This window comes from Microcaecilia unicolor, chromosome 2 (genome assembly GCF_901765095.1).
Source record: "Microcaecilia unicolor chromosome 2, aMicUni1.1, whole genome shotgun sequence".
Lineage (NCBI taxonomy): Eukaryota > Metazoa > Chordata > Amphibia > Gymnophiona > Siphonopidae > Microcaecilia > Microcaecilia unicolor.
Window position 1 is genome coordinate 399211555 of NC_044032.1, and position 20225 is coordinate 399231779.

Consider the following 20225-nt stretch of genomic DNA (forward strand, 5'->3'; position numbering starts at 1 on the left):
TTTTTTAGCATTCCTGGGTGGTAGGTCTATCAGGTCTGACATGTAGGCTGGGGCGTCTCCATGGATGATTTTGTGAATTAGGGTACATACTTTGAATGTAATGCGTTCTTTGAGTGGGAGCCAGTGTAGCTTCTCTCGTAGGGGTTTTGCACTTTCATATTTTGATTTTCCGAATATGAGTCTGGCTGCCGTGTTCTGGGCTGTTTGGAGTCTTTTGAGTATTTGCTCTTTTCAGCCAGCGTAGAGTGAGATATCTTCAAGGAGATGGCTAGTTCCTGGATATTCAGTGCTGTACAGGAATAGAGGCCAACACTGAAGATCCCAGCACCATAGTGGTCAGCATTTATAAAAATACTGATCACCACATGCTGAATATTATCCATATATAACTATTCTGAGACTCAAAGGTAAATGGGAGAAATATGTAGAAGCTGATAAAGAGAAAGTGGAATTGCTTAGTAAATATTCCTGTTCTGTGTTCACAGCTGAAGGGCTGGGAGCAGGACTGCAGAAGACAAACACAAATAGGAATGGAAGGGTAGTAGTCTCTGAATGACTTTCTGAGGACTGTGTTCATGGGGAGCTGGCTAAACTAAAGATGGACAAGTGATGGGGCTGGATGGCATACATCTGAGGGTACTGAAGAAACTTGGTGAGGTTCTAGCAGCTTCGTTAGCTAACCTTTTCAATGCTTCTCTAGAGTCGGAAGTGGTCCCGGAGGAATGGAGAAGATGTAGTCCCACTCCACAAAATTGAAAGTAAAGAAGATATTGGGAACTACAGGATGGTAATTCTGACGATTTTAAAGCACAATAAAGCGGACACCCTGTCACGATCCTTAGAAATGGATGAAGAGACGTCCAACCTCCAGCATGTCATTGACCCAGTCCGCAACTTGACTGCTACTGTCACATCAGTGCCACCAGGCAAGATTATTGTCCCCAGATGACTTTGGGAGGACATCCTCAAGTGCGGGCACGATTCTAGAATCGCTGGTCATCTGGAATCCGAGGTACCACAGAGTTCTCCCGCTCATATTGGTGGCCCACTCTTAAGAAAGATGTAAGGGAATTTATTTCGGCCTGTCCTGTGAGTACCCACCAGAAACCCTCCCATGCCCATCCTTGGGGCCTTCTGCAACCGCTTCCCATACCTAAGAAACCATGGAACACATTGCGATGGATTTCATTACGGATCTCCCCCACTCTAATGGTTATACTACCATATGGGTATTGGTGGACCAGTTCTCCAAAATGGCCCTTTTTGTGCCCATTGCTGGATTACCAACTGAATCCACTTTGGCCCAGCACTTTCTCAAGGATGTCTTCTGATTGCACAGCTTACCTGTGTCTATCATCTCTGACCAGGGTGTACAATTCACCTCCAAATTCTGGCGAAGCCTCAATCACTCCCAACAGGTGAAACTTGAATTCTCCTCAGGATACTATCTGCAGACTAATGGTCAAACTGAGAGAATGAATCAGAGTCTGAAGGCCTTCTTGCAAGCATATGTCTCTGTCCTACAGGACAACTGGTCTCAGTTGTTACTGTGGGCAGAGTTCTATCATAATAATCATGTGAGTGCATCCATCGTGGCCTCTGCTTTTTGGATTCTCTTTGGCCAACATACCTAGGTGACTATCCTGCTTATAATCGAACGAGAATAATGCCCAAGTTCCGACCTAAATCGGGAGATGGGCGTTCTTCTCACAAAAACAAATAAAGCGGCATAATCGAAAGCCGAACTTTGGACGCTTTCAACTGCACTCCGTCGCGGATGCGGACAAAGTTGACGGGGGAGTGTCGGAGGCGTGGTGAAGGCGGAACTGGGGCGTGGTTATCACCCGAACAGAGATGGGCGCCCTTCGCCGATAATGGATGCGTTTGTAGCTAGAATTTAGGGCACTTTTCCTGGACCCTGTTTTTTGACGAATAAGGCCCCAAAAAGTGCCCTAAATGACCAGATGACCCCCAGAGGGAGTCGGGGATGACCTCCCCTGACTCCCCCAGTGGTCACTAACCCCCTCCCACCACAACAAATGATGTTTCACAACTTTTTACTTTCACCCTCAAATGTCATACCCTCCTCCCAAGCAGCAGTATGCAGGTCCTTGGAACAGTTGTTAGGGGGTGCAGTGGACGTCAGGCAGGTGGACCCAGGCCCATCCCCCCCTACCTGTTACAATTGTGCTGCTTAATGCTACTAGTCGTCCAACCCCCCCCAAACCCCCTGTACCCACATGTAGGTGCCCCCCTTCACCGCTTAGGGCTATAGTACTGGTGTAGACTTGTGGGCAGTGGGTTTTGAGGGGGATTTGGGGGGCTCAACACCCAAGGGAAGGGTGCTATGCACCTGGGAGCTCTTTTACATTTTTTTTTGTTTTTGTAAAAGTGCCCCCTAGGGTGCCCGGTTGGTGTCCTGGCATGTGAGGGGGACCAGTGCACTATGAATCCTGGCCCCTCCCACGAACAAATGCCTTGCATTTATTCGTTTTTGAGCTGGGCGATTTCATTTTCCATTATCGGTGAAAAGCAAAAACGCCCAGCTCACACCTTGGCGAATAAAGCATGGGCGTCTATTTTTTTTTAAAAATACGGTTCACTCCGCCCCTTCACGGACCCGTTCTCGGAGATTAACGCCCATGGAGATAGGTGTTTCTGGTCGATTATGCCCCTCCATGCCTGTACCCCATACCCAGATGTTCCTGTAGTTGCAAAGACTATCACCTCGCTTTCTCAGATCTAGAAGACCACCCAGGACTTCCTACTTCAGATGACCCAGAGAATCAAGCAACAGGCCAACAAAAAGAGATACCCCACGCCCTGCTTCTAGATAGGGGACCTGGTATGGCTTTCCACATGGAATCTATGCCTTAAAATGCCTTCAGCCCAGTTGGTCCCTTGGTTCATTGGGCTGTACCTAGTGAGCCATCAGATTGGCCCTGTCACGTACCAACTAAAATGTCACGCTAACCTGTGGATCCACAATACCTTTCACATGTCCTTACTGAAACTTCTGTTATTGAGGAAACGACTCAGGCTTTCACTACACTGCTACCGGTTGATGCGGACCCCAATAAGGAATACAAAGTGCAGGGTATACTAGACTCATGAAGGGTACGAGGCAGATTGCAGTATCTCATTGCTTGGAAGGGCTTTGGCCCCAAGGACAATTTCTGGGAACCGGCAGCTCAAGTGAATACTCTAGTCCTCATCTGTCGGTTTCACCACCTGTTCCCTCACAAACCCAAACCAAGGCCCAGGTGCAGGGAAGGCTGTTGAAGAGGAGGTACTGTCACCCAGTGCTTCCATGGCCCCAGCCCAAACCTTGCCACACTTACCCTCAGAGTGGCTTATTGGATAGCGTCCTTCTGTGCCTGCTGTTGTACCCACCCACCAAGGGCACGCACATGCAACACAGCCCAATTGTTATAAGGCTAGCGGCAGGATGACAGAGGGGATGTCATGGAACTGGGCACTTTTAGGCAAACCCAGCCCTATCTCGAGCATCTTCACAACTGGTTTCATTTGTCTCTTGATTCCTGCCTGCCAAGTCTGCTTATCTCCTGGTTCCTGCTTGCCAAGTTCACTTGTCTCCTGGTTCCTGCTTACCCAGTCCAGCTTGTCTCCTGGTTCCTGCTTGTTAGTCCTGCTAGTCCCCTGGTCCCTGCCTTGTCAAGCTTCAGCCTTGTTTCCTAGCTTCCTTCTGTGCTAAGTTCTTGTCTTGCCTCTTTTCCTTCAACTCCAGAAGAGACATGTTTGTCTTGGTCGGGAATCCAGATATGGTCTTAGGACTCACCACCCAGGATCACAACAACTGCATTCCAATAAAAAAACAGATCTAAAATAGCTTCCCACTTGTCGGTTCTTGGACCAGTTGCTCCAAGGAGCAGTCTTTTATTACATCTAGGAATGTTACCTCCCTAGCGCATCCAGTCAGTATTGGGGTATTTGAAATTACCTATTATTATAATGTTGCCCAATTTGCCATCTTTCCTAATTTTTGTAAACATTTCTTCACCTGTCTGTTCATTCTGTCCTGGTGGACAGTAGTACAGCCCTACGAGTATATTCCTTCCCTTCACACATGGAATTTCCACAAGGAGTCCACGCTACTATCTGTTTCATGTAGAATGTTCAATTTGTTTGACTCAATTGCATCTTTAACATATAGTGCAACCCCCCTCCAATTTGATCCACTCTATCATTGCAATATAGTTTATACCCCGATGATACAGAAGGGCATTTTTTATATGACGTCTAAATCCAAGTTTGGACATTTTGCTTAAAACATGACCATTTTCTAACTGACAAAATGTTTATCTTTTTGTTTCTAAAATTGCCTTTTTCTAGAAATTGCTGTACTCAGTACATTTATCTTTTTTTACCATTTTTGACAAAAAAATGTCAACGTGAAAAATGCACAAAATCAAGCCATTGGGATGTACAAGGAGCCAGCATTTTTAGTAAACTAGCCACACAAACATCCAAGCAGAGCAGTGGGGCACTGCAGTAGACTTCACCTAAAAGTTCCCAGGTGCACATTTCACCACTGCTCCCTAATATTGTATAGTGAGCCCTCCAAAACCCACCAAATACCTACTGTACCCAACTATACACCACTACAATAGCCCTTATGACTGCAGGTGTCACCTATATGTGGGTACAGTAGGTTTTTAGTAGGGTTTGGAGGGCTCACACTTTCCACCACAAGTATAACAGTTAAAGTGGCTTATTGGCTTGGGTCCCCTTCTCCATAGTGCACTGCACCAATAACTAGGCTACTCCAGGGACCTACTTGCAGCTTTAATAGGACTGTCTATAACATCTGAGGCTGTCATAAAGGCTGGTATGCACTGTTTCTTTCACATCTTTTGGGGGAAGGAGGGGGTCATTGACCACTGGGGAAGAAAGGGGGGACATTCCTTTATTCCTCCAGTGGTCATCTGGTCATTTAGGTCTAGCTCAAAATATTTAAGTTTTAGATCCTGCCCTTAATATGCCTCTGACATGCTCCCTTGAGATTTGGATGCACTACAAACTAACAACATAGAAAAACATATAAAAAATGGGTTTTGAAAATACCAATTTGAACATTGTGTCCCGTTGGTTGTCCTCCTTCCACCAGGTCTCTGAGATGCCTATCTCTTCATTTAGTGTTATATACTCCAACTCTCCCATTGTGTTTTTCCTTGTATCTACAAGTTGCTTTAAAGTTGACAGGGATAATTTGCATCCTTTACTCTGTTCTGCCATTAAACATTCCTGGCTTTCGTCACAATTATTGAAACCTTTCTATTTAAATTCCCTAAAGATCCTATTTCAAAAGTATCCTTCAAGGATAGTCCACACCAAACCATGCGCTCCTAGATAACTGTCAACTTTCGCCCCCATTTTAGTATAAAAGTTGCTCTACCTCCTTTTTAGATATCAACATTTTTAGTTATGATAATGAGCTACAACAGACCAACAACATACATTAGTATTCAGAGCTTCTGTACATAGGAAAAATAACATTTATTCAATTCTGTGTACTTAGTGCCAATTCTACAAAGGCATCTTGGTGCCAAGACTCCGTTAAAGAATACTAGCATAAGGTCAGTATTGATGCACTCATGTTTAGATATGCCCTCTTATGCCATATCAATAAGTTGGCATGCCTAGGTGTGCCAGGTGACCCGTGTAATTTATAGTATTCTATAAATTATACATGTGACTGAGAGATATACCCATGGCCCACCCATGCTCCACCTATGATTTTGGCGGGAGCGCATCTACAATGCACTGGAACACTTTTGTTCTTCCCAGAGACACTCTGGCATATTGTTGTAGCTCTATTGTCTGGTTTCAGTGCGGTTTCTGCAATATCGGGTACCATTTTTCTCCCAGTGACGAATTTGGACTCCTGATGCTGGCCCTGTCGCCAAAACACAGCCGTGTTGAGTGGTATGAAGATTTATATTAAAATACTTTCTGTCACTCCACCGTGTTGTTGGTTTCATTGGAGTGTGTTTCTTCTGTATTCTGCTTGCTTGCTTGCCACCTATGAGTACTCCACCCTTCCAGTTAGGCAATAAGGCACTTAGGTGCTAGTGCTACCTTATAGAATAGCAGCTAGAGCATATAGCGCCTACCAATTTAATGGTACCTTTGACACAAGTGGTGCTATCTCTAGGTGCCTCTTTGTAGAAGTGCCCCCTTAGCAATTACCTAGATGTGCATAAAAAAAACAGATGGACACTTACAGCCACTATCTTAGCAAGATAAAATGGAACAAAAAAAGACAACCCATTTTCTTCCTATTTACAATGCTTCTTACGCATTCCATATGAACGGAATCAGAAAGAGTAAAAGGACAGGTGGTGGCATGGCTTGACTCCCAAAATGTTCCCTGACAGGCAAATAAGATAATGTAAAGTAAAATATCTCCTGTATCACACTAACTCCCACAAAAGTGGTTTGAAGCAGGTAACAACTAAGAGAAATGAACAAATATTCTCTTAAAGAGCATCATGAGAATACCAGTCTCACTTACGTCTGGGCTAGAGGCCTCTGGGAGGAGAATAAAAGCCAAATAAATGTGCGAGTGATCAACTCCTTGGGACTCATCTAAGGTGTACTTATCCTTTAGAGGCATACCAGCAGCTTCTATATTGAGTCTGCCTCCTGCATACCACAAATGCATTTTTTTCTCCCAGGCTGTGCCAATTATGTGACTGTCTCTGGGAAAACATGACTAAAGTCACTAGAAACAAAAAAAAAATGAGGTTTTAATGAATTCTGTTAGAACAAACAATTTTTACTACAACCGTTCAAGTCCCGTCCTTTTATGTGAAAAAAAAATTACATTTACAGAAGTTCAAATATGTTACTTTTCCAGACTGCTTATGGACCCATGACATGAAAAATCAGCCATACTCAACATTTTGGATCTGATATTTTAGTCAACCTTTCCCAGAGATGGTCACATATCCTTTTACCATCCTTAGACAGCCCTACTCTTCGGCCACACTCGCTATTCAGGAAAACAGAAATGTCTCCAACTATTTGCTCAAGGGAGGCTGAGAACAGTGATGATATGTCAAAAACAAAGAATAATTGTTTGAGTCCCTATAACGTACTATTTAAGGCAACCATATCATAATCTATTAGGATCCTGTAGGATTTCAAAGAGTTATTGAGTGAGGAGGAGGATGAATCATAGTCTTGCCCAAGGAGCAGAAAAGGTTTTAGATAGTTTTTGTATATACGCTAATAGTCTCTGCTATATATTGAATGTTATCTCTCTGATTTCTTGCATTTTGACTTGATATTCATAGTGCAAAGAGACGTATTACAAGTGCACCGCATAATCATTTTTGCTTTCACCTGATGTAATTATTTATGCTTGTATTTATTCATTCAGTGATTCATTAATTTATTCATTCAGTGCACTTGGTATATCACTTTTTGCACCACGGACATCAAGGGGATACGCCCACTGCAGAGCAGTTCTAGAGTTCTAAACAGCTAAAAGTTTACTTATCCTTTAGCTGAAAGGAAAATCAGCCAAGTATTGTGAAAATTACAGACAGATGACAAACTTTGTGTAATCCTTTATCAGCAAAGCTCTGGACTATGACCAGCAAATAAAAAAAAAACCCCTCTTGGCAATAGAATCACTTCGCCCAAGCAATCCAATCAGGTCACTTGTGACAAATCCCAAGCAATGGTTTGTCTCAACATCTCAGTCAGTGACCAGCTCTTTTATTTCTGAATAGACCAAGGTTTTGTGTAGTCTTCTGAACTGAAAGTTGATAAGATGATCCCAATAAGTAAATAATAAATAAAATAAAAGAGATTAGATTATCTTATCAACATCTCTTTTATTTATTATTTACTTATTAGGATGTATTTACCGCCTTTTTGAAAGAATTCACTCAAGGCGGTGTACAGTAAGAATAAATCATACATAAGCAATAGGCAATTACAGCAGTAAAATATTCAAATAACAATACAAAGTATGGTATAGTATACTACTTACAATGTCAACATGACATGTAATAGAACATTTTAAACAATAACATTATTTAAGACATGATTACTTTTCCCTAAGTATTCCATTCTCTACTGCTTGGAACAGGGCACACATTACATTAACACATATTCCTATTGCCTATTGCCCATGTTTGATCTATTCTTACTTGACACCACCTTGAGTGAATTCCTTCAAAAAGGCAGTAAATAAATCCTAATAAATAAATATATAAAAAATATATTCCAGGTTTGCCTTAGTGATAGCAGTCAGTGGCATATCAAGGGGGGGCGGTGGGGGCGGTCCACCCCAGGAGCACGCCACTGGGGGGGTGCCGCGCGCCGGTCAGCATCGTTGGTTTCCATGCTCCCTCTGCCCCGGAACAGGAAGTAACCAGTTCCGGGGCAGAGGGAGCATGGAAACCAATGACACTGACCGGCACGCGGCACCCCCCCAGCGGCATGCACCCAGGGGGGTTTTTTGCCGGGGGGGTGTCCCTTCACCGGGGGGGTAGCACTGCATGGGGGGGCGCTGCACCCGGGGGGCGGGGTGCATCAGTGATCCGCCCCGGGTGTCAGCGCCCCTCGGAACGCCACTGATAGCAGTGTTTGCAAAGGACTACTTACTACTGTATTTTCTGTTTACATAAGAGACATCAGGTTTGATTTTCAATCATACTCATTCAGCCTCTCTGGATTTGGCTCCTTTTTACTTCTCTAGTGTAGATTGTGAATACAGGTAATACATAAAATAAAACATAAAGAAAATAAGACCATAACTGTTTTTTTATTGGACTAACAGTACATTTTTTTTATTAGCTTTCAAAGGTAACCCTTCTTCTTCAGATCAGAAATGAGCAAATGTTGACAAGTATCAGACTATGTAAGTGAATCATAAAAGCATTCCAATGAGTCTCACAGGAAGAGGGTGAGGTAGGTTAGGTGAGAAACAGGGAGAGCTGAGTGAGTGAGAGACAGGGAGATATGGATGGGTGATGAGAAGGTGACAAAGTAGTATAATTTTATGGTTTGTAATGTGATAGAAAACCCACATTTTTAATAAGTTCTGTCTTGTGAGTATCAAAATATTTCATTTCAATTTCAAAGGTCTTATGTTCATGAATTGTCTCAAAATTTCTAACTACTGCTAATCATTTCTATAGTGCTACTAGATGTATGCAGCATTGTACACATAATATACAGATACTTTCTCTGTCCCTAGAAGGCTCACAATCTAAGGTTTTGTACCTGGGGCAATAGAGGGTTAAGTGACTTGGCCAAGGTCCTGCAGTGGGAATCAAATCCAGGTTGCCAGGCTCAAAGCCTGCTGTACTAATCAGTAAGTGACATCCTGGTTGGCATTGTAATGATTAATATATCTTTGTAAATTGATTCTTGTCTGTAGCATCTGGCTTGTCTCTCCAACATAGCACCCCTCTTACACTTTTTGCATTGAGTAATATATACCACATTTGAAAATGAGCATTTGTAGGATCCCCTTATGCAGAATGTTTTTCCAATGTGAGCGACTGTGGGAGCCTGTGAAATGTGTTGGCACAGTTTACAACTTGGTACATTGCAGGGACATGTGCCATTCTCATCTTTTTGAACTTCTGTTGGGTGGTTGTCAGAAGGCCAGCATAGGTGGAGCTAGGAATAATTCATCCTCCTGGAATAGTGGCTTTAGATCTTGAATGATTCTTCTCAGTTTTTCTAGCTCTGGATTGTATGTCACTAGAAGAGGGATTCTCTCTGCGGTTTTCTTTTCTTTGTACTGCAATAGGGTTTTTGTGGGTGTCTTAAGGGATGAGGCAATATTCTTGGAGATTATTTTGGTGTTGTAGCCTTTTTGTTTGAAGGATTCAGTCAGGGTTTTGATGTGTTTATGATGGTATCTTGTGGCTTGGCTGTGTATAATGGATTTTTTTTGTGTGCGTATGAAGGGTGGAAGCTGGATTTGTGGAGATAGCTGCATCTATCCATGGATTCCTGTAAATAGTTGTTTCTGTATAGCCATTGTTGATGGAAACTGGTGTCTAGAAAGTTAACTTTTTCTGAGGAGTAGTCAATTTTGAATTTGATTGTAAGATGGTATGTATTGAAAGAACTGTAAAATTGAGAGTCTCTTCTCCCTGAGTCCAAATCATAAAAGTGTCATCAATAAGAGAGGGGGTGGGGTATGTTTGTATAATTCCACAGCAGAGAAATGAGTGGGTCCAGATATTTGGTATCTGATGTTTCTATTTGTCTGGCTTATTTGCTGCACTGTAGTGTTGTGGATTGATGTTCTTTTCTTGATTGTTAGTTTAATAAAGAGAGTTTATACTAAAAAAAAGTGTCATCAATATACCAGCATTACCTTAGGATATACATCAAACCTTTTGAATATGATTTAGCAAAAAAAAAAGTGTTGGATCATGAACCTCAGTTGTATCGCACTGCATCCATCAGTGCATATGCAGAGACTTATGTACTACAATCGTCATCATTTCAATATCCTCCCCCTCCTTTTAATAAATTAATTTCCTTATATTTTTACTTTTAAATCTTCTATCAGATCATTTTTAATTTTAACTTGTATTCAATACTCATCTTAAAGAGAAAACTCTCAATATAGTTGACTATAGGGGCACTCTTCTTCCGACACGGCATGTGTTTCGCTAGATGCTTTATCAAGGAAGTCCCCTAAAAATGAAAAGGTATAAATGATTTTAACAACCCTGTCAATAATCCTACAATACAAAATCTCATATAATATACTGTTTAGTGTAAACATTTTTACCTATAGATCTATATCCGTTAGCCTACCGTCATGCCAACCATGGTGAAGATGGCGGCGCCGTCTTTCTACAAGTGTTTATATTGACATCTCATAGGGCATCCACCAATCACAGGGCAGAATGGACTAAAACCCATCAAATCAATGACATCCACTCAATTTCAGCATTCAACCCACTAGGGATCACAGTATTCAACGTGAAAATCTATAACTGTTCTCTATGATTCAAAAGTCTCTCTAGATTACCTCCCTTCCATCCCATCTCAACTTGATCTATAACTCACCACTGCAGATCTGTTATGGAATGATTTCTCTGTATCCAGTAGGTGACCAGGGGTGCCTGTTCAGTCCTAGTCATAATTCTAGACTTGTGGTCATTCAAGCATATTTTAATAGGTCTGCTGCTATGCCCCACATACACCAACTTGCACGGACATTGTATAATGTATACCACATTAAAACTGGTGCACGAGGTGTCCCTCTTCACTTGTATAACTAACCCCATCCGATCATCCTTCCTCAGTGGACCTGCTAAAGTAAAAGAACACCACTGGCATCTGTCCCTATAGTCAACTATATTGAGAGCTTCCTCTTTAACATGAGTATTGAATACAAGTTAAAATTAAAATGATCTGATAGAAGATTTAAAAGTAAAAATATAAGGAAATTAATTTATTAAAAGGAGGGGGAGGATATTGAAACGATGACGATTGGGGTACAAAAGTCTCTGCATGCAGTGAGCCAATGGATGCAGTGCGGTACAACTGAGGTTCACGATCCAACACTTTTTTTGGCTGAATCAAAGTGATATTCAAAAGGTTTGATTGTATATCCTAAGGTAACACAGTGTGGTATAGTGGTTCAGCAGAACATTTTGTTTCAATAGTCTATTTTGGATCAATATACCAGTAGCATTTTAGGGGTTTAGTCTGATATGTGTTCAAAAATGGCTCTTCCAGTTCGACCATGAAGAGCATATTGTGGTGCCATCCTAGTGCCCATAGCAGTGCCCATGATTTGCAGATAAATATCATTGTTAAAGCAGAAATAGTTCTGAGTTAGAATGAATTTGATTGATTTTGTGAGTATTGGTGATCCATGGTAAACCTTATTAGGAATTTATCACATGCAGCTATGCCATCTGCATGGGGAATGTTGCCTTTAGTGATTCTACATCCTTCGTGACCAGAAGAGTACCCAGTGGTAACTGCTTGATGTTTTTTAATTTGTTCAGAATGCCTGTGGTGTATGAAGCTGTTTGTCTTATACACTGAAGGTTTAAGAATTTCTTTGTGAATAAACAGTGCAATTCTAACAAAAAAACTGCCAATAATACTGCTGCACTTTTGGCCACCTCGAGGAGTCATTAGTACAGTGGTGCTATAGGCAGTTCATTAGCACAGCTGCATAGATCCATTCCTCTCTCCTAACCCCCCACCAAGAGTTCCAGAGCCCCCTCCCTTTATGATTGCTGATCCCCCTTCCAGCCCCTCAATTGAGTTCTGATACCCCAAAACAAAACCATGCCCTGGAAACAACAGCTGCAGCCCCTTAAAGCCATACCCTCCCCAATCCCCAAACCCCCTACCCCTATGCCCCTAGGGTGTAAATAGCTCATTGCAATGTCCCTAACACCAGTCCCTCCTCCACTGCTGCCTGGGATGGTGCATAGACCCAAGATGGCACCTAGGCCTTCTAGAGGGAACTGCTGCTACCTGGGAATGCTGCAAGGAACCATCTATATCCCAGATGGGTCCCATGGGGTGAGATTTTGTGTGGGGATGTTTTGTAAGGAAATTAGAGCTCAATGGGGTGTTAGGGGGTTGAAAGGGGATTAGAACGATTGGTAGTAGTGTAGAATTCTGGACTTGTGTGCCACATGGGCCCAAATAGTCAATCTGCCCCTGTGGCACTCAATTCTGTAATTCTATAATATTGCACCTAAATATTTGGAATGTCCCTGACCCACCCTTACTCCTCTCATGGCCATGCCCTCTTTCAGTGTGCAGCAGTGGCCTAGAGGCTCTCCCCCAGCCCCGCCACTGTTGCAGTACACTACAGCCCTTCGAGCCTCAGTGGGGCCCCCTCGGTCCCACCTTTGAAAGACTCTAGTGGTCTAGTGGCCTCTGCATGGGCAGGAAAGAACAACACTCTTTCCTGCCTGCTGCCATTATTCTTCCCGGCGCTGCCGTGTTTTAAAAATGGCTGCCAAGACTCCATGCAGCAGGCTCATAAGTCTGTTGAGATCTGCAAGACTACCGCAGGAAGCCTTGGCACCCATTGTGAAAACACAGTGGCGCCGGGCAAAATGGGGTTCTTTCCTGCTCCTGAAGAAGCCACTAGTCCACCAGGGCCCTTCAAGGTAGGACTGGGAAGGGCACACTTGGGAGACTGTAGTGTGCAGAAGAGGGGCAGCTGCTGTGGCAGTAGGGAGGCTGTAGTGTGTGGGAGGGGGTGTCGGTGGGGGGTTGAAGACAGTATAGAGGTAGAGGGTGGCAGACAGTGGCCAGGGGGGCCTAATGACGTTTACTTCCTGGGGGTCCAGATCACTGTCAGTCTGGTCCTGGCATGCCAGGATTTGTACCAGATTTCAGCACCCAAAGTTGGGTGCTAGAATCGGCATTAAGTTTAGCCCTCCATTGCCCCAGGTACAAAATAAGTACCTGTATATAACATGTAAACTGCTTTGAATGTAACCACGGAAAGGCGGTATATCGAATCCCATCCCCTATTCTATAAAGGTCACTTGGTGCAGAGCAGCCTTTATAGAAGATGAGTTTCATGGATCTTTCCTGGGCACCATTTACTGAATCCAGCCTGTAATGCACAGTTTACCGTAGGGTAACTGTTAGCACACAACCTTGTTAAAGGGCTTTGTGGTATTTTTGCAATTGCCACATGGTAAACTGCGTGTGAATTGCTTTTTGTGTCAGGGGGCATGTCGGGTGGAGAATGTGTGTGGAAGGTGATTTTTGATCAGCGCACGACCGCTAACCACCTCCTTAATAAGACTCACTAAGTGCTTCAGTGCTAACTCCTAGTACAGTTTCACATATTATCTGCAAATTTAACATGGCACTTATAAAAGCAAATGCATGAACTTGAAATTTTACCATGGCTTAGTAAAAGGGCCTCAATATCATTTTAATGTTTGTGAATACATCCTGTGCATGAGAAAACTTCTTGGGAATTTCTTTTCCCTGCCCCCTCCCATACTTTCCTCTTCTTTTTCTTTTCCCCTTTCCCAGTATGCCTGGTCAAAGGTTATTAAGTAAATTAACCTGACTTCTGGCCAGGTAGGAAGTATTAATCAGCTTTCCTGGTTGATTTTCTACTCTTCAGTTTGCCGAACTGCCCCATTACGTCCTCCAGGTTTACCGTGAATTCAGTAAGTTTCTCTGACTCGTCCGCTTGAAATACCATTTCCGACACCGGTATCCCACCCAAATCTTCCTCGGTGAAGACCGAAGCAAAGAATTCATTTAATCTCTCCGCTACGTCTTTGTCTTCCTTGATCGCCCCTTTTACCTCTCGGTCATCCAGCGGCCCAACCGATTCTTTTGCCGGCTTCCTCCTTTTAATATACCGAAAAAAATTTTTTACTATGTTTTTTTGCTTCTACTGTTATCTTTTTTTCGTAATCCCTCTTGGCCTTCTTTATCTGCGCCTTGCATTTGCTTTGACACTCCTTATGCTGCTTCTTGTTATTTTCAGACGGTTCCTTCTTCCATTTTCTGAAGGCGTTTCTTTTAGTGTCCAAAATGTTTGAAAGAAGGACACCCATGCCTTCACTATGCCTCCGCTGACACACACATACCTCCCCTCCCAGGGACCTGCATACTGCTGCGATGGACCTGAGTAAGACATTTCAGGCTGGCAAAAAAGTTTTTAAAGTTCTATTTTTTCAGGGTGGGAGGGGGTTAGTCACCACTGGGGGAGTCAGGGAAGGCCATCCCCGATTCCCTCTAGTGGTCATCTGGTCAATTCGCGCACTTTTTTGAGGCTTGGTCGTAAGAAAAAATGGACCAAGTAGACTCGCCCAAGTGCTCTTCAGGGACGCCCGTCTTTTTTTCCATTATTGCTCGAGGATGCCTATCTGTTAGGCACACCCCAGTCCCGCCTTCATTATGCCTCCAACACGCCCCCAGGAACTTTAGGTTGTCCCCGCGACGGGAAGCAGTTGGGGACGCCCAAAATCGGCTTTCGATTATGCCGATTTGGGCGACCCTGAGAGAAGGACGCCCATCTCTCGATTTGTGACGAAAGATGGGCGCTCTTCTCTTTCGAAAATAAGCCTGTAAGTAGTGTAATGGTTAGTGCAGTGGACTGTTAACCATGGGATCCGAGTACAAACCCCACTTTTATAAATATTTTTTTTTATTGTTGTGAGACCCTACAGGAACAGAAAAATACTGTATCTGAATATATAAGCCACCTGCAAGCCTGAAGGCTATTGAAGTGGTGTCAGGTACAGTAGTTACCTTTCTGTTCCTGGAGGGCACTCCGTGCACTCCGCTCCATGGATAAATCCTTCATATCTGTTCCCTTCTCCACTACTGCCAACTCCAGACTTCGCGCCTTCTGTCTCGCTGCACCCTACGCCTGGAATAAACTTCCTGAGCCCCTACGTCTTGCCCCATCCCTGGCCACCTTTAAATCTAGACTGAAAGCCCACCTCTTTAACATTGCTTTTGACTCGTAACCACTTGTAACCACTCGCCTCCACCTACCCTCCTCTCTTCCTTCCCGTTCACATTAATTGATTTGATTTGCTTACTTTATTTATTTTTTGTCTATTAGATTGTAAGCTCTTTGAGCAGGGACTGTCTTTCTTCTATGTTTGTGCAGCGCTGCGTATGCCTTGTAGCGCTATAGAAATGCTAAATAGTAGTAGTAGTAGTAGGGCTCACAATTGCAAAATAAAAGAGTTAGAGTGGGATTTAAATCTCTCTCTTGGCTCACAGTTCACTGCATGCGGCTGCTCCTCTGCTCTATGTGGATGTCTGTGTGACCATTTGCTAAGAATGCTGCTATAATGACATCCATGTCCCTTTTTTCTCACGGTGATGACACAGGTACCAGCCACATATCCTCAGATTTTCAATCCTTATGGTGTGAACCTTTCACTTCAAATAAGAATGGTGAGTGGGAATAAAAACCAGGGTTTCCAAAGTCTGGGCCACAATGATGGTGAAAACTACTACTACTACTACTACTTAACATTTCTAGAGTGCTACTAGGGTTACGCAGTGCTGTATAGTTTAACAAAGAAGGACAGTCTCTGCTCAATGGAGCTTACAATCTAAAGGACAAAATGTCAAGTTGGAGCAGTCTAGATTTCCTGAATAGAGGTATGGTGGTTAGGTGCTGAAGGCAACATTGAAGAGGTGGGCTTTGAGCAAGGATTTGAAGATGGCGAATGGGCTCAGGGAGTTTATTCCAAGCATGGGGTGAGGCGAGGCAGAAAGGGCAGAGCCTGGAGTTGGCGGTGGTGGAGAAGGGTACTGAAAGGAGGGATTTGTCTTGAGAGCGGAGGTTACGGGTAGGAACGTAGGGGGAGATGAGGGTAGAGAGGTAGGGAGGGGCTGCATCAGGAGTCTACAAATAAAAACATCATATAAAAATACAATCATAACATATAAAGGCCAGCCAAGGTCTTAAACACATGAAATGCATATGTAATAATAAAATAAAATAAAAAATGCTGTCAATGTTACAAAACTTAATAAGCATATAACTTATACATGAAGATGAAAATGTTGAATCAACTGGACATTTAAAAGATATGAAAATGTATCAGAAACGTGTATAATTGGTGTTGTTATGAATGACAACTATCTTTTTATATGTTTATATATTGAAAACCAAAAACTAAAAAATACCATGGAGGAGTCTATAAAAGTAAATATTATAGAAAAATGTCAAAAATAAGATAAAGTGCAATGGATAAAAATACAAATGAAAAAAGACTGACGCTGTATGCATAAAGCACAATACAATGATGGAAAATGATGATTTATGGCTTAAAACCAAAATCGATGAAAATCCAGAAATGATGGATCGTGGTGGTCTGTGAAAAAAGAACCCATGAATGCTACACGGTATCACAAAGAAGGTACAAGTGAAGACAGAGGCATAAATAGGTGCATAATAAAATTAAGAAGTGATGAAATGACAAGTAGTGCAATATGGTAAAAAAATATACAAAAAGGAGAAATAATAACAAAAAAGGGGGTTAATTAGAAAAAATATGGAGAAACTAAAGAAATAAGATGTGCTTTCAGAATGACAAACATCAAGGAGGCAAAGTAACGGACATGACAGGGTAAACGAGGATAAAAAAGGATGAAAAAGGTGCAATATAGGACTTCCAAACTCTGTCTAGCAGATGCTGCCTATGGTGAAGTGAAAGGATCACACTGTAAGGATTGAAGTCTAAGGAAACATGGCTGGTACCTGTGCCATCACAAGGCTAGCTATCTCGGGGGCGGGGGGGGGGGGGAGACACAAAAGCTGCAGTGAGAAGCAGTACTACATAGGCTGGATTTCATTACTTTACTAATTTCAACAAATCTGTATATGCGTTGGAACACACATTAGCTGACCCCTGACGCAGGCATATTGCTGAAACACAGCCCGTGTCGGGTCCTCTAATAAATGTGTTCCTCCACACCAATTCTAGGTGCCCATTGTGCTTCTTCCCTACTGTGCATGGTTCATTGTGCTTTTGAATCCTCTCTGCTGTTGTTAGAATCTAGTATGACTCATTATCAGTGCATGTGACATGTAAGTGAAAGTACTACTATCCTGCCCATGCTCCTCCCCTGTGTTTGGCCCATTGCAAATACCTGTTTTATAAGTTAAGCTTAGACAGAATATTGGCATTTGTGTGTATACATGCATATATATCATTATACTAAACATTTACATATGTTAGTGCTCAACTTATTTATTTATTTAGATTTGTGCTCATACCTTTTTCAGTAGTAGCTCAAGGTGAGTTACATTCAGGTACTCTGGATATTTCTCTGTCCCAGGAGGGCTCACAAAATAAGTTTGCACCTAAGACAATGGAGGGTTAAGTGACTTGCCCAAGATCACAAGGAGCAGCAGTGGGATTTGTACCAGCCACCTCTGGATTATAAGACCAGTGCTCTAACCACTAGGCTACTCCTCCACTAGCAACATTCCATGTAGAAGCCTGCCCTTGCAGATCAACAACATGGCCGCACAGGCGTCTGTTTCTGTGAGCCTGACGTCAGACTCACAGAAACAGAAGCCTGCGCGGCCGTGTTGCTGATCTGCAAGGCCAGGCTTCTACATGGAATGTTGCTAGTGGAATAGCAACATTCCATGTAGAATCTCAAATAGTAGCAACATTCCATCTAGAATCTCAAATAGTGGCAACAGAATCTCAAATAGTACCAACTTTCCATGTAGAACCCCAAAGAATATGTATTTGGATTTTGCTCACACCTTTTTCAGTAGTAGCTCAAGGTGAGTTACATTCAGGTACACTGGATATTTCTCTGTCCCAGGAGGGCTCACAATCTAAGTTTGTACCTGAGGCAATGGAGGGTTAAGTGACTTGCCCAAGATCACAAGGAGCAGCAGTGGGATGTGAACGGGCCACCTCTGGATCGCAAGACTGGTGCTCTAACCACTAGGCCACTCGTCCACTTAGGGGCGCGTTTATCACCTGGCAGTAGGGAAACCACTGGGTTTGCACATGGTGGTAGTTCAAGGTCTGCCATGTGCCATTTCTAGCACCAGTGGGTTGGGAGTGGGCATGCCCAGAAGTAATTGGGCAGTGCCATGCACTGGGCTCCAGCAGTAAACAGCCATGTGGCAATTTTTTATTACTGCACGGCCATTTACTGCCTCCTTAAAAAGAACCAATTTTACCTACAGCAATAAAAGGTGGCCGCAGCACATGGCAATCCCACACACCGATGCCACCATGGGCCACCTTTTACCACCACTTGGTAAAGGTGTCCCTTAATATGGTGGCAATGCTAGCTAAATATAGACATGAATATTTAGAGCGTTGTTTCAGTTAACTTATGATAGTCACCAAGGGAGTAATTATGTAAAATATGCACTAATATTTACATGTCAATTAGGTGTGGAAATCATTAGATGACTGCTGCTCCCCAGTATCTCTCCACACTCATCCTTCCCTACACCCCTTCCCGTACACTCCGCTCCATGGATAAATCCTTCTTAACTGTTCCCTTCTCCACTACTGCCAACTCCAGACTTCGCGCCTTCTGTCTCGCTGCACCCTACGCCTGGAATAAACTTCCTGAGCCCCTACGTCTTGCCCCATCCTTGGCCACCTTTAAATCTAGACTGAAAGCCCACCTCTTTAACATAGCTTTTGACTCGTAACCACTTGTAACCACTCGCCTCCACCTACCCTCCTCTCCTCCTTCCTGTACACATTAATTGATTTGATTTGCTTACTTTATTTTTTTCTATTAGATTGTAAGCTCTTTGAGCAGGGACTGTCTTTCTTCTATGTTTGTGCAGCGCTGCGTACGCCTTGTAGCGCTATAAAAATGCTAAATTGTAGTAGTAGTAGTGGTATATACATGTGTGTTTAAATGCCAAATTTCCACTTAAATACTATTCTTAAAATATGCACATATCTTACAGGTAGGCATATTCATGGACAGAGCCTGACACAGAATGAATGGAACTCACATTTATATGCATAAATTATAAAATATTAAAAGTTGCACTTGTATCTGTAGAATGTGGGTCTGCACACTTATACCAGCTCTATGGCTGGCACGACTACTTCCGCCTAACTTATAAGCATGTATTTTTGCTGTTACACTAATATTCTCTACAGGAAAGTAAGTGCTTCTGTTCTTTTCTAGGATAGGCTCCTACCAGGCACCTATTTATAGACAGACCAGTAATAGAATTACCTCCTAAGGAACTGAAACCCTAAGCTGGGGCAAGGAAGCTGACAGACACATTTGATAATCACTTTTTTTGCAGCATTTTTCCACTGTAGCCTTAAAATCTGAGACTGCGCTCAGCACCATGTCCAAGTTTTGCTTCCTGTGTCTTCTTGCATATTCGTATATATACCTGGGAGAATTTCAGAAAGAAGAAATAACTATTAGGTCCTTGGAAAAGAGGCAGACATGTATACTGCTGCTATCGCACATCAGTGCTAGAATATAACCAAAACAGATATATGAAAAGAATCTCACATGAAAAATAATTTACAGTAATGCTAATGATGGCAGTTCATGTGCACACAAATGTAAGTGATCAAAACATGAAAAATATTTATGTAATCATTTCTGAAGCATCATAGAGAGAACCCCAATTCACCAAACATATCTTGCAGTGGCAGGGTTTAAGCATAATCACTGGCGATCACAAATCCAAGAGAGAGAGAGGTTTCAACTTTATT

The 20225-nt window shown here is 42.8% G+C and overlaps 1 protein-coding gene across 1 annotated transcript in view; it reads right to left on the reverse strand.

Annotated features, from left to right (window-relative positions):
* Nucleotides 1–19316: 19316 nt before the first annotated feature.
* Nucleotides 19317–20225, reverse strand: part of LOC115462504 (vitamin D-binding protein-like) — a 91073-nt gene continuing 90164 nt past the window's right edge. The window contains exon 9 of the mRNA XM_030192498.1: nucleotides 19317–19894. Within this exon, the coding sequence (XP_030048358.1) occupies nucleotides 19732–19894 (163 nt within the window). The 3' untranslated portion in view covers nucleotides 19317–19731. The remainder of the gene's footprint in view (nucleotides 19895–20225) is intronic.